Here is an 18,207-nt window from a genome sequence, read left to right as displayed (position 1 = left end):
TTGACGGAAACATTGATGATAAACTAAATAAATCCGTAAAAAAGTGGTAGGCCGGATTCCGCATTGAAATTATTTCACAAATTGAAACAGTATAGTGAAGTGTTCACAACTTACTGTTTATAACACTTTTGAGTATACCATCTGTTGTCCTAGTAAGAAAATCTTAGATAATAAACTAAACATCACTAGTCGCCTATACAATTACTCCTCTACTCTCGCATTCCCTCTGGATTTACATAAATAGAAAATTAAATATGCAAATAGATTTGTTGCAATAAATAGTCTTACCTGCAAAAATGTCTGCCCGGTTGAAGTCTAATTTCAACGGAATCATATCCTCGTGTCTGTATAAATGCTTTTGCCTTTGCAACCTCACAATCAACGAACCATTCAAACCTCTCAACGATCAAGTACGCCGGCTCGATATAATCCACTATCGGCACTCCTGAATTAAACAAAACCCTCGGATGGAGCATGCTCAGTGAAATTCGGAGAACTATTTCGTCGGGCCCATCGATTTGAAGGTAAAGTGGTGCTGATTTCGGGGCAGGTACATCGAGAGGTTTATTGACATTGCCTTTGGTGATTCGTGTCAGAGGATTACTTCCGGCGGATGTGAATTGGTACATTGAAGGATAATATAGTATATGGGTCTCCTTCACTAACTCTTGTAGCTGAAAACAACAAATTTTTTAAGTAAATTAAAGAATAATAAATAACCTGGACAATTAACACAGCGTCATCTAATCCATATTCCATATCCAATAAATTGGAGTGCCTGTTTGTAATACTGCAATAACTGTTTTTTACTACGTGCATATAATAAAATATAAATACGGTACATACAACAAAATAACATTTTTTACAATTTAGTCTGTCTGTCTGTTCCGGCTAATCTCTGAAATGGCTGAACCGATTTTAACGGGACCTTTATTGGCAGATAGCTTATGTAATAAGGGGTAACTTAGGCTACTTTTATTTTAGAAAAATAAAGTTAAATTACACGCGGACGAAGTCGCGTTTACAGATAGTCATACATAAAAAGGCTAAATTGTGAGTAATCAATTTATATAAGCTCACCGAATTGTATTGTATCCATTCACGTAATTCTTCTTTGATTTGCTGCGCCATGGAAGAGTTGACCGTGTTAGATCGGTTCACATATTTTCCGTCTCCTTTCTTTATCTAATTGGATTAATGACGTTAAAAATATAATATGCTACAAATTAATTAAACATTACATTAAATTTAATTAGAATTTCAATACTAGTTCTACTTTATTTAATTTTAAAATTAAGTAGTTATAATTAATTTTTTTAGATATTAAAATAATTCATATTTCTTGTTTCTAAAGATCAGAGTTTTTGTCACACTGTTAGATAATAAATAAATTGTATTAATTTAATTAAATAATGTAATAAAAAATCTGTTCTTTAGAACCAACAAAGTAAAATAAAAAAATCGTTATTTTTTTATTAGATTATTACAGTTTTTTTCATTGTAATTTTAATTACAATGTATCTATAACTAAAAAAACTGTAATAATTACCAAATAATTACCAAGAATGTAAAATAATAAAATTGTTATTTTATTTCCTTGATTCTAAAGATCTTACAATTACAATGTATCTAAAAAAACTGTAATAATTACCAACAAAGTAAAATAATAAAATTGTTATATTATTTCCTTGATTCTAAAGATCCGATTATTACAGTTTTTTTAGACACATTGTAATTTTAATTAATTGTTTATTAAATAAATATATATATAACAACCGCAGCAGTTCTATCCTGTTCTTCTCGGAAACCAAATGTAATCTGAAATTATAAAAAAAATGAAAACGAAATTATAACAAAATGAAACATTCTATTACAAAAGCTCGACATTAGACAGGCTTGTTTCGTAGAAACATTTAAACACAATACAATAAGAATAGAATAATTTTATTTATCGGAAAAATTAACCTAAGCTACTTTGTATCTATGATGAATGAATTTTTGTATGGTATAGTCAAAGTAATGGAAATTAACGTTGGTACGCCGAATAGAGTAAAATACATAAATATAATTGAAGTATTTTTTTGTAACTTCTAATGGACAGTTTTTCATTAAACGCATATGGAAGTATGCGTAAGGTACTAACAAAAAAATTTTTTGTTTTTGTTTTTATATTAAATATTGTCTGTTTATTGCTTATATATTATTAACTTGCTTATCTCTGAAGTGACCGGTTCGATTTTGACGGAACTTTTACAGATAGCCAATGTTATAAAGAGCAACGTAGGTAGTACTTTTATTTCAGAAATTGCATTATATTAGTAAAAAAAAGTTACGGTTATCTCAATCACACCAATTTCAGCCACCGAGCATAAACGTGACACAATACTCCCACAACACTCATCTTCAATATTTCACAAAACTCCCCAGACATAACGTCACCATGAATATAAAATGTTCCCGATTTTTTGGGTAAATTCTGTAATCTGGCAACACTGTAGGTAAGTCCATACCACAAAACTCCCCACATATTACGTCCCTATGAATAAAAATCTTTACGAATTCGGAGGTAAAATCTCTAATCTGGCAGCACTGTACGTAAGTTTGAGAGATCAGGTACTGTGAGAACAGGTACGTGGTAGAACTGCAAAAAGCATTGTTTCGCCTATTATGTACATGCGAATGCACGCCATGTTTATTAATTAACCACCATCATACTAATTTCTAATTACCCACCGTTACTTTTCAAAGCTTCAATTAACACACACACACACACACACACACACAAACATAGAGAGACATGCTCTAATGCTCATAAATTATAAATAATAATTGTTTTATTTTATATAGATTGTCTTTCTCAAAATAATAATAATAATAAAACTGTTTATTCTCTTTATATCTAATAATCAGAAAATACAGTAAATAGTAAAATAATTACAAAAGGCGGTCTTATCGCTAAAAGCAATCTCTTACTGACAACCTAGAAGAGAGGACTTATGTACATAGAATAGGGTAGGTGGCACACATAATACACTATTCATACTATATATTATATACTACTAAGTATACATACTTACATTAGGGATAAATATATAAACCTACATATATACTATATATTGGAAGAAATAAATTAATATTGGATATTGGAAAATAAGCATTACAACGTTATAATTTAATTTTCTCATTGCTTTCTTGATTTAATTGATTGATTTTAGAAATATGAAAGCGTAGCGGTTTTTGTATTGATTGCCGCATGCATTCTTATGTAAAATGTGAATACTATAACTATCAGATGGCAATTGTAAGTAGCTTAGCTTAGTTTAGACGTAGTCTAGTGTTTTGAGTAGTCATGCTCACTAAAATGTCCAGACTTGTGGCGATGTGGTGGGCCGGGTCATTGGGCTCCCTAAAATATGGTCGAGCGCAGTGATGGCTGGCTCATCCATCATACTCGTGAACGGGTGCTGCTTGTAGGGACTGGTCTGCTCTAATCACTATGACTGATTTCCTCTTATTAATTGTTTAACCAGTTGGTTATATATTCAATATTTTTTCTATTTGAGTATTTAATTGAATTAGTGCTAATTGGTGGTTTATATTCACACACTTAAACTTAAAAATGTAAAGTAATAATAAAATTATTTAAAAGAGCAACACGCAAGTTTCTTGCTCGTTCTTCTTGTGATGAGACAGCTTTCCGAACGAGCTATTCAAAAGTAGATTAAAAAATGATTTTCTATTCTTATTCTATTCTAAGTTCTTAAGACTATTCAAAGAAAGATTTACTAATCTGTAACTTCAATCTCTCTGTAAGTTTATTTGAATAAATGATTTAAAATAATTAGAACAAGTTAATCTTTATTATATATTAATTCTATTCTAAGTTCAAACTTATGGTTAGTACTAATTATTATTATAAGTACTAATTTTATGGTTAATGGCAACACAAATCGCCGGAGCCGAAAAAAAAGTAGAGGAAAAAAGTACTAATTTCCATTCGTTTTTATTTAAATTGTATATAATGCTCTGTAGATGGGCCCAAATAACTGCAGCACAGTCTCAACAAACTTGTAGGCTACCAACCTCCTTGCATTAACTAGCCATAACACAGATACATTTACTAAATTACATTGTCAAAATGTCAAATAGTTTCGCTTGCTAATGATTGATTTAAAAAGTTGTTACGTTAATTATTAATTGTTATTTTTATTCTATATATATTATTCTGATATTATATACCTCGTCATTTATAAAATCTTTCATTATTCACTCCTGTTATCAACACGCCAACCAAACCACAAACTAATATAGTTGTTTACGTTTAAAATGTTATTGTATTAATTTTTGTTTTGATTTCATTACATTCTTCAATTCTTTAACATTTCTTCCAAGGTTTATTAACGTGTATCCACGCTTTAAAATTACGATAATAATAATAATATAACATAGAAAGGGAGAGGACGATCAAAAGATGGATGGATTGTGTAAAAGATATGAATAAAAGGAGAGTATGATCAGATATGTCGGCGGATAGGGATCAGTGGAAGACGATGATGTACTGCGCCGACCACATAGAACTCCTTATTTGTGGTATAAAGGCAAGGCAATGATAAATCTTATATATAAAATTCTCGTGTCACAATGTTAATTACCATACTCCTCCCAAACGGCTTGATCGATTTTTATGAAATTTTATATGCATATTCAGTAGGTCTGAGAATCGGCTACTATCTATTTTTTATACCCCTACCTAGTGGTAAGAGATATCCAATCCTAAATATATATATATTATTTATTATATTTTAGACGGTAGGGAAAAAAATTGAAAAAAAACTATAATATATAAGCAGCTAAAATGTCCTACATGAATAAATGATTTTAGAATTTGAATTGAAAAATATAACATAGATAACCCTAAATTTTCTCCCTTCTGGCATCAACCCCTATTTTTTAATAGCGATTTTAATGTATATAGCAAAACAAAGTTTGCCGGGACAGCTAGTAATGACATACTATCCTCTTATGCCGTAACGTCTCCTACACTTGGCTAAGGCCCGGTAATACTCACCGTTCTATTATATAACATAAAAGAAGAGAAAAAAGAGAAACAATAATAATAATCCTGGACAATTCACACAGCGCCATCTAGTCCCAAGGTAAGCAGAGCTTGTGATATGGTTAGGATACTGATATAATTACTTAATTTTTTTTAAACACACATAATATACATAAAGCTCACGCAGACTGATACAAACATTAATAGTCATGAAGGAATAATTTTAATCCAAAGTAGTTTGGAAAATATTATGTGCACTTTTTTCTAACGCACAAAAAGTTATCAGATATAAGATTTTATTTTATGTAATTGGAATGGAAAACATGTTGACGGCCCGCCTGATGGTAAGCGGTAAGCACTAACGATAATGCTGTGAGTCTCCTATGAACTTACAGACTCGGTGCTTTGGACATCAAGCAAGTGGGGAGCGTAGGACATTTTGAGAAGACCAGTGACTTTGAGGAATCTCGTCCGTGGACAGTCGTAGGCCTCGTACAGACCATGGTGACGAGCCCAGTCCACCCAGCGATACTGCTTCCATGATGCCACTTCTAATATACAAAAAAGAAGGGAAGGTGATTTGGACTAATAACCCCATTGCTATCAATGTACCCTATGAGGTTGACCTCCACGCGGTTCCCCCTGGAAACCATCGTGATACGTTCCTGGTGAATTTACCACGACGGGCTAACAGACCTGGCCTCATACTCATCTTATCATCCTCCACTGGTGCCCCACCAGCGTAAACCGTTAGCGTAGGCGGGTGCACCATTCCATTATCATCCATAAAAAAAATGTATAACAAAAGTACTGTGCTCAGTGTATTAATACTATTTTGTTTAATTCCACTACCAAAAAATGCGTTTTTAGTCAGAGTTGTTGTGCCCTTTTTATATATATTTTTTTATCGAATTAGTTGTTATTTTGCGGAATATATAAATTACATAAAAATATAGTGGGGTCTGTTTGGGTTGTGAACACTGATTAGTCTATTTGCTTTTGCAATAGCATATGCTGATGGTCACTCTATTTTCCCAAGTTTGAATTTAAAAATTAATCTGTATTATTGTAAACATGTATAATATTAATTTGACAAGACTCAGCTCGTATTCTTTATACGAGCTGAGTCTTGTTAGTTCTTCTCATCTCGAAATCATTCCGAACTGACGGTAGATTTGACATATCATAAGAGTCTGTAATAGACCTACATGAATAAAGATATTTTGAATTTGAATTGAAATAAAAAAATGCGGTGACCCGACGTGAGGTGAAAATGAAAGATTACATACCTGGTTCAGGCAGAGGTTTCTTCATGGGCAGATCTCGTGCCATCGTGATGAGGAGATCCATTTCATGTCCAGGAGTGATGCCGGGCAATGAATACGGAGGGCAGTTCTTGGTATCTTCTATAATGAGTGACGTCATTGATCCACGCTGTAAGAGTTGTGTTTATAATACTTGATGTGCCCGCGGTTTTACCCACATGAAATTTATAGCCTATCTTCTATTCTGATGTATAAGCTATATTACTGTAAAGTTTTATCAAAATCCGTTCAGTAATTTTTGCGTGAAAAAGGGTGTATTAAGGTTTCTTACTGGGCGGCAACGCGCACGTGACTTGTGTTTCAGGCGTCCACAATCGTTTATCAGGTGGGCCGTATGCTTATTGACCAACATTGTAGTATAAAAAGACACTTCTTTTGTTCTTTCATTCTTTAAGTGAGTGTGAATGGATAGATGTTTATTAGTCTTTGACGCAAAAGCTACTGAACGGATTTTGATGAAATTTTGCAGACATATTGCTTATATATCAAAATAACATATAGGCTTTAGTTTAAAAAGATATTATGTAAATTGTGTAAGTGTGATGCAGACGAAGTTATCCGAGTTAGCTAGTTCTAGTGCTTTCAATATACGTACATATAAACGCAAAAGTTTGTGAGTGTCATTGGATGTTTGTTAATCTTTCACGCAAAAACTACTGAATAAATTTTAATGAAACTTTACGATAATGTAGCTTATACATCAGAATAACATATAGGCTAACTTCACGCAGGTGAAGACGCGTGCACAGCCAGTAAATAATTCTTAATTATGAACGTTGTTTAATGTCCCACTAACTTTTGTTACTTTATTTATTTCTACACTTATAACTATTTCTACAGGTCTTAACCTAAAACTATAGGGCCGTGTTTCCCAATTAGTGGTCCGCGTACCCCCAGGGGTACGTGAAGTTGCATCAAGGGGTACGTGCGGCTATCAGTAAAACAAATATACACACGATCGCAAACTTTCATGATGAGTAGTCATGCTCACTAAAATGTCCAGACATGTGGCGGCGTGGTCAATGGGCATTTATAATATTAGTGTGAACGAGTGATGGTCTGCTCTTATCACTACGACTGATTTAATCTTATTGCATGATTATATTTGACCCAAAAAATTAGTGCTTATTGGTAGTTTGTATTCACACGTTTCGACTTGTAAATGTAAACTAACAATGATTATTTAAAAGAGCAACACACAAGTTTCTTGCTCGTTCTTCTTGTGCTGAGACAGCTTACCGAACGAGTGGTAGATAAAAAACAAATTGTTATGACTATTCAAAAGTGCTTAAATTAAGTTTATTTGAATAAATGATTTTCTATTCTATTCTATTCTTTCACATTTATAATATAAGTGTGATTGCTGCAATAAGGGGTACGCAAGGTTTGAGGTCTTTTTTGAAGTGGTACACAGTAAAAACTAATTGGGAACCAATGCTGTACTACACTAGCTGTACTCGTGACTTCGTCCGCGTGGAATGTAACTCTATTTTTCTAAAATAAAAGTAGCCTACGGGTTTTGTGAACTGCTTATATCGAAATTCGATGAAATTAAATCCACAAACGTAATTATAACTATCTGCACCCATGACTTCGTCCGCGTGCAAATTATCTTTATTCTTCAAAAACAAAAGAATTTTTCTAAAATAAAAGTAGCCTAAATTACTCCTTATTACATCAACTAGCCAAAAAAACCCGTCAAAACCCGTTCAGCCATTTCAGAGATTAGCCGGAACAAACAGACAGACAGACAGACAAAAGTTGTAAAAAATGTTATTTTGGTGTATGTACCGTATTTGTATTCATATGCATGTAGTAAAAAACGGTTATTTCAATATTACAAACAGAGACTCCATTTTTATTTATATGTATAATTAACTCACCCTAACAACGGCAATCTCTTTAGCTGTAAGTTTCTTTGTACTCTTGGATTTGACCGTACTCGTCAAGGTGTCGTCATCTTCATCCCAGGAGAATACCGGCACTTCATTACATATCACAGTCCACAATTCTTCAGCATCTATTATTTATAAAGGAAGAAGTTCTTCATCATGGATACACTGGACGGGTGCCAGGTCCATCGTGTAGCAGAGAGGGAAACTCCGAGTTCCCGGGACTTGTGACCCAGGTGTAGGTTTAAGCGGCCCTTTCGCCGATATTAGTAATATTCTCTAAGTAATTTTTCTTATAGGGATTGGTTTGCTCTGATAACTATAACTGATTTATTTTGATACTCTAGTAATTTATATAATAATGTCACAGAATTTTGTGAAAAAAATCTTAAAAGTTACATCCTGAACAACATTTATGTAAAAAAGCAACATACAACTTTCTCGCTCATTCCTCTTGTGATAAGTCTGCGTTCAGAATGAGTGGAAAATAAAAAATGTAACTATTCAAAAGTGCTTATACTAAGTTTATTTGAATAAAGATTATTTCTATATTTACAAGCAAATCACAATATTACCAGTAATGTGGTAGGTCATGTCCATCGCCCCAGTTAGACAGTGCATGATGTTGAATTCCTTGAATAGCTCGTCCTCTAAGTAGTCGACGGTATCATCCGAATTCATATCAGGAGCAGCCAACTTGAGTAGCGCCTGTTAAATTTTGATTAGCAATTAAGCACTGCCGTGATAAGAATTGCTATGAGATATCTCTTGGTGTTTGTTTAAGAGATATTAAATTTATGTGATTTTATTTATTACATACTTAAAATTATTAGCATATAAAGCTTATAATGGCCTGGAAAGTATCCATTACGTTATCTAATGACTGTTATATCTAATAAAGTAAATACTAACCCTGTAAACGCGAAAAAATACGTAATAGTATGTAATATTATGTTATCTGTGGTAATAGTAACATAAATACCTATTATTTATAGAGATATACTTTGTACAAATTACTTTAAAGTGGTAACTCTGTATAGTATAATATACTGTATAGTTTAATCAAATTCAAATTCAAAAATCATTTATTCATGTAGGACATTTTGGCCGCTTATGAACGTCAAATTTTTACATTCATCAAAAATCGTTCAGTAATTTTTGCGTGAAAGAATAACAAACATCGATCCATCCATCGATTATCCATACTCTCAAACTTTCGCATTTATGATATTAGTAGCTAAGATATCATCTTACTAATATTATAAATGTGATATATATATATATATATTTATATACTACTCCGAAACGTATTCAGTAGGTCTGAGAATCAGCTACTCTCTATATTTTTATATTCCTAAGTGATAAAGGTTGTCCACCACAATTTATTTTTTTTACTTTTTGAACAATTTATTTATAACTAGCTACGCGCCTCGGCTTTGCACGGGTGTACATGTATTATATATATAAACCTTCCTCTTGAATCACTCTGTGAAGGATGGAGATCAAGATGACGAGCAAAAAGTAAAACGGCACCGTTGTAGTTGTAGAATATTTTTTGTATTAAATTGACTTATGTTATATAAAAACAATATAATATTTATAAAAATATAGACACTAAAAAAGGTATATAAAATAGTTTCCAACACACTCTATTTATTAAAAAATACCACTTCAAAATCCGTTGCGTACTTTTAAAGATTTAAGCATTCATAGGGACGGACAGACAGCGACATCGACTTTGTTTTATACTAACTAGTGATGTGGCATTAAAATACATACAACCCTAAATTTTCACTACCACCAACCACTATTTTTTAATAGCGATTTTAATTAATATGGCAAAACAACGTTTGCGGGATCAGCTGGTAACTTTATCATTTCATTAAGGTATTAAAAAGAACCCGAGTGTACTGTTATGATAAAATTACTTCCATAGTTATTGGTAATTTACGAGTGTACACAGTTTAAGAATTCCGCACGACCGCAAAACTCAATTTTGTTTAAGCCCCTTGGTAACGAGGAGGAAATCTTCAATTTATTTCACAATAAACAACAATTAGGCATCGTAATCCCTCTGTGTTTATGTTACTATAAAATTACACAATAGATTGGCAAATTGTATAAATAAAACTTGGTATCTCTAAACCATAGTATCTCTCGGTTCTTATCACTTTTTAAAGAGTTTCTGCATAGATAAATAACAGTGATTCCCATCCTTTTAGAACCATGTCCATGGCCCCACCTTGGCCTTTCTAAAATTCTCAGTCATTTTTCAGGAGTTTTGTGTAGATTCAATCGAAAAACGAAATTAATTTCTCCTCTAGAACAGTATTTCCCAATTATTTTAAGGCGTGGCCCACTTTGGTTTTTCTAAAATACTCAGTCACTGTCATTTTTAAGGAGTTTTGTGTAGATTTAAACGCAAAACAAAATCTCTTCTCTAAAACATCGTTTCCCATCCTTTTAATATAATACCATGCTCCACCTTGTCATTTTTAAGGAGTTTTGTGTATATTCAATAGAAAAATAAAATTAATTTCTTCTCTAAAACAGTGATTCCCAACCTATTTAGTCTCAACAATTTCTTCTCTAGAACAGTGTTTCCCATCCTTTTCAATACCATGCTCATATACATAATTTATAACATAGAAAATTGAATTATTCACTTAAGAAACTTGTTAATGAAACAGTAAGTAAATCTTCAAAACATATAATGAAAAAATGAAGTTCACATTCTATATTGTTTTGATAAAGAGTCCAATTTTCAAATTGTTCGTCTAAACAATTAAATTACTCTGTGGGGCATGGGCCCCATATTGGGAAACACTGGTCTAGAATGTTTATGTTAGGTACTATAAAAGTGTACAATAGATTGGCAAATTGTATAAATAAAACAGAATCTTTCATCTTCATCTTTATCTATCGCTTTTTAAAAAGCTTTGTGTAGATTCAATCGATAAAACAAATTATTTGATTTGAAAACAAAATCAATTCTTAAACGACTAGTTCGTTTAAGAAATTGTAATATAAAATTGACGATCTCGGTGGTATAGCGATTCAGTTTACTGCTTTACTTCCGGCGGGTTCGATTCCTCGCTCAGACAATGTATATTATATAATTAATAATATAAGCAGGATTGTTTGTCCGTCTGGGTGTTATAATATAATAATATAAGCTCAGGACAATTCACACAGCACCATCTAGACCCAAGTTATGCTAGCTAATGCTTGTGTTATGGGTACTAGACAACTGATACAAATATATGGTTTTTTTTTCGTAAATACATACATATTATACGTAGAAAACACCCAGACCGATACAAACAATCATACTCATAAATACAAATGTTTGTGCCGTGCGAGGAATCGAACCCGCGACCATCGATCGTAAAGCGGTGTGCTAGACCGCTAGACCACCGAGGTCGTCAACATGAATATTATATATACTATATTATGAATGGATTTCCAAAAAAATGTATCTACATTAGTTGTTTAGTACCCACAACACAAGCTCTGCTAAGTAAGGGACTAGTTGGCGCTATGTAAGTTGTCCTGAGATTATTTATTAAGAGATTATTCTTTGAAAAAAAAATGGGAGTAGATGGCCCTGTGTAAATTGTCCAGGGTTATAATTATTTATTACGTCTGGTGAATACCATATGCTTGTCCACCCATCACTGTAGTATCAAAAGAATGCTAGGGTTGTAACAACTTACCTTGCAAAGCAATAATGGCCATAAATGTACCACAGGTGAGGTGACAGTAGTGGGAGCTTGTTTCAACCCTGGCTTAGCTGTAGGGGTGTGGCTCAGTAGAGGGGAGAAAGGAAGTAGAGGGGAGTCAGTTGCATCCACGGGTACTTGATCACTGACCCAGACGCATCTCCACGCTCCGAGGTAGAAAAGACGAACGAGATAACAACCTGTAATTTTTTTTATTTACTAGAATTGATGGCCTCGGTGGTCTAGCGGTTTAGCACACGGCCTTACTTCCGATGGTAGCGGGTTCGATTCTTCGCACGGCACAAACAGTTGTATTCATTCAGAGTATGATTGTTTGTATCAGTCTGGGTGTTTTCAATGTTTAATATGTATGTATTTACGAAAAAAAATATCTATGTATATGTATCATACAATCAATAATACTCATGAATACAAATGTTTATGCTGTGCGCGGAATCGAACCCGGTGTTACATCGCTGGACCAGTGAGGCCGTCAAAAATGTATTTAAAAACGAATTATTTATATTACACAAACTATGTTTAGTCTGTGGCTGCAAGTCGCTATGTGGATTGTTCTACATTATTATTATTATTATTATATAATATTATTATATACTTATATACCTAAAAGTAATGAGAAGTAAAGCACTAACCATTTCTGGATAATCCAGGTCTATGCTGCGATCCACCGCCAGGTTTTGTACCTGGTGCGTAGATATGATACCTGCCCCTCCAACCTTCAGGTCCCACGTTGAAAACGAAGTTCTCCCATTGGTGTTCCACCTGGAATCGAGAAATCATATTTTTTTATTCTACCACTCATTAGGATCACATACTAGTCAGTCAGAACAAAGTACATATATATTTATTTATTTATTTATTTGCTTTGAATAGGTTACATTGTTCTTACAAATTAATTTGCAGTTCCATATTCAGCTGCATTTTGAGCATGCAAATTTAAATTCATGTTAATATAACTTGTTAAATGTTAACAACGAATGTCATAATTATTTATATTGTTAAATGTCCAAAATTAAGTAATAATAAGTATGTCCAAAATTAAAATTAAATGTAATAATAACAATTTATATAATTTATAGGAAATAATCCGTGTTTGAAGTTGAGCTTCTTGTATATAATGTTGCATATTCATGTATTGGCAATGATAAATAAACAAACATCCCACCTGAGGGGAGAAAGGGGATTGTTAGTAATGTTGACTGATGATTTTATTGCTAGCAATGTCAGTCACCGTGTCAGTTTGACCTTCGCGCGGTTGTCCCTCTAAACCATCGTGATAAATCCTTAGTGAATTTGTCACGATGGCCTAATTGACTTGACCTCATGCTCATCTTATCATGCTCCACTGGTGCCCCACCAGCGTGATCCGTTAGCGCAGGCGGGTATTCCATTCCATTATCATCCATTAAATAAAATCCCACCTGATAATGGTAGCCACCAGATGATAATCTGATAACGTGTACTTCACACACGTTACCGTTACCACTACTAACTATGATAAGACAGATGATAATCTGTTGGCCGTGGTATCTCTAATACGCTACCAATCCAGAATACCATATATTTTTATTGTTTCAATTCTGCACATGTTCATTCTATGTTAGTGCAAGAAAGCGTTATAAATACATATATAATTAAACTATTTTCGATTCGCTACCTTTTTATCTAAATATATATAACTCAAAGGTGACTGACATAGTGATCTATCAACGCACAGCCCAAACCACTAGACGGATCGGACTGAAATTTGGCATGCAGGTAGATGTTATGACGTAGGCATCCGCTAAGAAAGGATTTTGAATAATTATAGCCTCAAGGGGATAAAAGATGAAGGGATGAAATTTTATATGAAACTTTGCCAATTTTAAACCGATCGGGCTGAGACTTTGCATGCATAAAGTTACTATGACTTAGGCATTTCCTAAGAAAGGATTTTGATAAATTCAACACCTAAGGGGATAAAATAGGGGATGAAAGTTTGTATAAATATTCTTAGATTATCGACTGATTGAACTGAAATAAAAAATTGGAGCTACTATGATGAAAACGTTCGCTTAATTAGGATTTTGATAAATTCAACCCCCAAGGGGATAAAATAAGGGATGATGCAGGATGTAAATGTATTAGTTTGAACCTATCAGTACCTATTAGAACGAATAAATTAAGACGAACAAAACAATTTTTGCTCTTTAGGCTACTTTTATTTTAGAAAAATAAAGTTAAATTCCACGCGGACGAAGTTGCGGGAACAACTAGTTATTTATATGGGTTATATGGGTATTGTATAATAAAAATATGACTCATGAAGTTATTTGATAAATGTTTCATGACTTACCACAAACCCGTCCACTCTTTCCAATATAAAACACGCGGATAACACTCGTCTGCAGAATGAGGATCTGAGCAGAACTTGAGGATGACTCAGCTGAATATCCGCGATTGACATCTTCCCTCCATCATTGTCCTAAGAACAACAATTTACCTAACAAGCTCTAGCCAGACCTGATGCTATGTGGTCTTCGTCTATATACATGAACAGCATCATGGACATCACGTCATCATCATTACATAGTATAAAACAAAGTCGCTGTCGGTGTGTCAATTTAAAACTACGCAACGGATTTTGAAGCGGTTTTTTTTTTATTAAATCGTTTGATTCTAGAGCCTTTATACATATTATACATGTAGACCCGGGCGATGCCGGGGTGAGTAGCTAGTAATGTTATAAACGCGAAATTTTGTGAGTATGGATGGATGGATGTTACACGCAAAAATTACTGAACGGATTTTGATGAGACTTTTAAGTAATAACACTTAACAAACTTAAACATTAGAATAACATTAACAGCTAGTATTTTCATGTATTCATTGTATAAAAACATATTTTATTGTCGTGGAATGTAATACGTAATGAAGATAATATTTTAAGGACAGTTACATATGAATGTGGGTAGTTATAAGGGCAGAGGAAGGCCGAGAAAGAGATGGATAGACTGTGTGAAAGTTGATATGGTAAGAAAGGAAGTAAATAACGGGACGACTACGTACAGGGATGAATGGAAGAGAAAAACATATTACGCCGCCCCAAATGAATAGGATACGGAAGAAGCAGAAGATGCAAATGACTTTTTTTCCCTTTTCTCTTTCCATCTGCCATCAGCCTTATGGCTATAATCAGACATATTGTAATTTTCTTTCATTATTTGGTCAAGGTCACTATTTTACGTGGACGAAGTCGCGGGTACAGCTAGTATTAAATAGATGTAATTTATTATTAATTTGATGGAAATGATGATTTCATATGTGTGTTCATATCTTGTTTCATCTCTGGCGAAACCAAGTTCGGAAGGTAATGGTAGAAGCGGGACGTTAAGAAACCTAAATACGTTAAATTAAAGTCAAACCTCAAAGACCACAGTTTCCGCCCCCCATCTGTTCATCGCCAGGTCTTCAGCTCGCACCCAACTGTGAAGATACCGTCGCACAGACCTGGGGAGGGGCTGAGTTTGCTCATCCACCCAGATGTGGTCTGCTGGTGGCTTTACAGCGGTCTTGTTTAGAAGCATAGCAGCACGAAAAGCCGCTGGACCCTAGTCAGTATAGATTTGTTAAATAGCGTAATTTGTGTTACACAGCTAGTCAAAAGTATTCGCGTTTCCAGATGTCTCTAACTAACATTTTGCAGTCACGGCTATTAAAATTTTAAATTGTATTACAAACATTCAAAATATCTTTATTCATGTAGGTCTATTACAGACTCTTATGATATTTCAAATCTACTGTGAGTTCGGAATGATTTCGAGATGAGAAGAACTGACAAGAAAGTCAGCTCGTATTCTTTTCAAATTAATATTATACATGTTTACAATAATGCAGATTATTTTTTAAACTCAAACTTGGGAGAATAGAGCGACCATCAGCATATGCTATTGCAAACGCAAATAGTCCAATCATTGTTCACAACCCAAACAGACCAGTCCTCACAAGCAGCACCCGTTCACGAGTATGACTCTTTTATATTATTTAAAAGAGCAACTCGCAAGTTTCTTTCGCATTCTTCTTGTGATAGGACAGCTTTCCGAATGAGCGGTAGATTAAAAAATTGATGACTATTCAAAAGTCTATCAATGTAAGTTTATTTGAATAAATCATTTTCTATTCTATTCTATTTAGAATACCAAATATATATTTCGTATACGTGTATATAGACTGTTTATAAATGCATTAAAGAGCTAATGTAGTACATACCAGTCCCCAGAATTCCGATTGGAGCTCGTTATCTCGGAACTCTCTGAAGGGACATTCTGTTGGATCTATTTCGAAGACTAGCGCGCTTTTAGCTTGGTCCACTTTTTTAGACATTACCACGTTTTATTAAATGTACAATAGCACTAATTGGTAATTTATTATTGATCAATGCACAGAGTAAATTCACACTATAAATCACAGAGCATTTAACGCTTGAAGTCCGCACTAGCCTCATGAGAGTTTATCTACCTCATCTATGTAACATCAAATAGTTTTAAAATTGTAAAGGCAAAATCACACAAAAAAATGTTGTTTTCATTGACATGGACTTGCATATGAGAACAAAGCCTTCCAAATGTATCTATGCAAAATTTAATCTATGTAAACCATATTGTGTTGAAATCAAAAATATTTTGTTCTCAGTGTCGCGTGAATGGATTAAGATCAGAGTGGATAAGTATTATGTCATTTTGACATGCATATTTTTTTTTTTGTTAATCTTGTGAGTAAAGGAAATTACATTGCAACCAACATATAATGTCAGTTTTTTTTTTAATGTAGATTATGTACCTACTTACTCATGAATTTCAATATGGTTAAGCTGTTTCAGATAATTGCGCACGCAAACAGACAGACATTCTAACTATCACCAAACATTTCTTTTTTTTGGAATTAGTTTTTACTGCTGTATTGTGTTTTTTTAATTAAAATTTAGTATTTGATTTATTGATATAGCTTATATAACTTCATATTTGCTCCATGTATAGATAGCGTAATATTTTATGTTTCAGTATATTTTGTAAAATAACTTATCTGCCAGATAATTTAAAGGAATAAGAAAATTGTAAATATAATAAATGTTGGAGCCAGTGGCCTCGAAAGAGGCAGCGCCTCAAATAAATGACCTCGGAGACGTGCGCGTGCACATGCTTCCGGAGATAGGTCGCCCTAACAACGAGATGGGGCCTGCCCTGCACCATCTACGTGCTAAGTGCTAACGCGACTCCGGCCATGGCGCTCCCTAATACACCGTGTGGTTTTTTAGTGGGTAAGAATAAACATAGAGGGGTGACGAGGGGCGTCACCCCTCTGACGGGGGGGACGGTCTTTTGAAAAATTTACCACAGGATAAAAAAAATATAATAAATGTAGATTTCGAATGATATCATTCGTTTAGTATTAGTCTATAGGAATATTTTGTACCTACCAAATTCCGCTAACTATGATCTTATTCGTAGAAACGCAATATGACTAAGTTTTCCTTTCCTTCAAATCTCCAGAAAGTAGCGAGTATTTCTTAGAGATTAGTCAACTCGAGTTAACTCGAGTTGAATTCTGCCAACTCGAGTTGGAAGAATTCAATTGGTAAATGAATGAATCAAGTGAGAACATGATTCTGTCATCGAACTGACAATGACATGAAATTTTCCGATCATTTCATATCATACAATTTTCACTCGTCACAAATATTTCAATATTGATTTGAGTTTGGTTGTTATAATTTTTTTTTCGCATATTCGTCCGATTATGTTATTAATAAAATGATTATGCATTCCATTAGTCCTTCCCGGCTATAAAGTGCCATTTCTACACGCCCCCTAAAGTTCGGTGAAGCTTTCAAGTCTAGCTACGCCCAAAAACATTAGAATTGTTGGAAAAAATAAAAATAACTTTTTATTCCAGGTAAATGAGTCAACTCGAGTTAACTCGAGGTACCTGAATTTTAACTCGATTTAACACGAGTCATGTTTATTACTAGTTAGCACATCTCTAATATTTCTCATGGATTTCCTCCATATACAGCATGGTGTACATATAAGGATTTAGGCTTGAAGCCTAATTAATGGTGATAATTATATAGTAATTACGAGGTAATGATGTTAGAATGATTTTCTTATATGTAGACATTATTTTGATGAGAAAATTGTAACTGTGACAAAAAA

The 18,207-nt window shown here is 33.6% G+C and overlaps 1 protein-coding gene across 1 annotated transcript in view; it reads right to left on the bottom strand.

Annotated features, from left to right (window-relative positions):
• LOC131852473 (androglobin-like) overlaps nucleotides 1-16,378 on the bottom strand; it is a 29,511-nt gene extending 13,133 nt beyond the window's left edge. Inside the window, exons 1-12 of the mRNA XM_059203138.1 lie at nucleotides 16,265-16,378; nucleotides 15,421-15,606; nucleotides 14,352-14,480; nucleotides 12,649-12,778; nucleotides 11,990-12,195; nucleotides 8,849-8,981; nucleotides 8,265-8,401; nucleotides 6,346-6,490; nucleotides 5,450-5,607; nucleotides 1,774-1,818; nucleotides 1,081-1,185; nucleotides 289-674 (exon numbers count right to left, since the gene is read on the bottom strand). Of these exons, the coding sequence (XP_059059121.1) occupies nucleotides 289-674; nucleotides 1,081-1,185; nucleotides 1,774-1,818; nucleotides 5,450-5,607; nucleotides 6,346-6,490; nucleotides 8,265-8,401; nucleotides 8,849-8,981; nucleotides 11,990-12,195; nucleotides 12,649-12,778; nucleotides 14,352-14,480; nucleotides 15,421-15,606; nucleotides 16,265-16,378 (1,874 nt within the window). The remainder of the gene's footprint in view (nucleotides 1-288; nucleotides 675-1,080; nucleotides 1,186-1,773; nucleotides 1,819-5,449; nucleotides 5,608-6,345; nucleotides 6,491-8,264; nucleotides 8,402-8,848; nucleotides 8,982-11,989; nucleotides 12,196-12,648; nucleotides 12,779-14,351; nucleotides 14,481-15,420; nucleotides 15,607-16,264) is intronic.
• Nucleotides 16,379-18,207: the final 1,829 nt, after the last annotated feature.

The sequence above is a fragment of the Achroia grisella genome, unplaced genomic scaffold (genome assembly GCF_030625045.1).
Source record: "Achroia grisella isolate CSIRO2021 unplaced genomic scaffold, CSIRO_AGI_Agris_v1 utg853, whole genome shotgun sequence".
In the NCBI taxonomy this organism is placed as follows: domain Eukaryota; kingdom Metazoa; phylum Arthropoda; class Insecta; order Lepidoptera; family Pyralidae; genus Achroia; species Achroia grisella.
The sequence above is the reverse complement of the archived record's forward strand: the minus strand, read 5'-3'. Positions and strand labels throughout refer to the sequence as shown.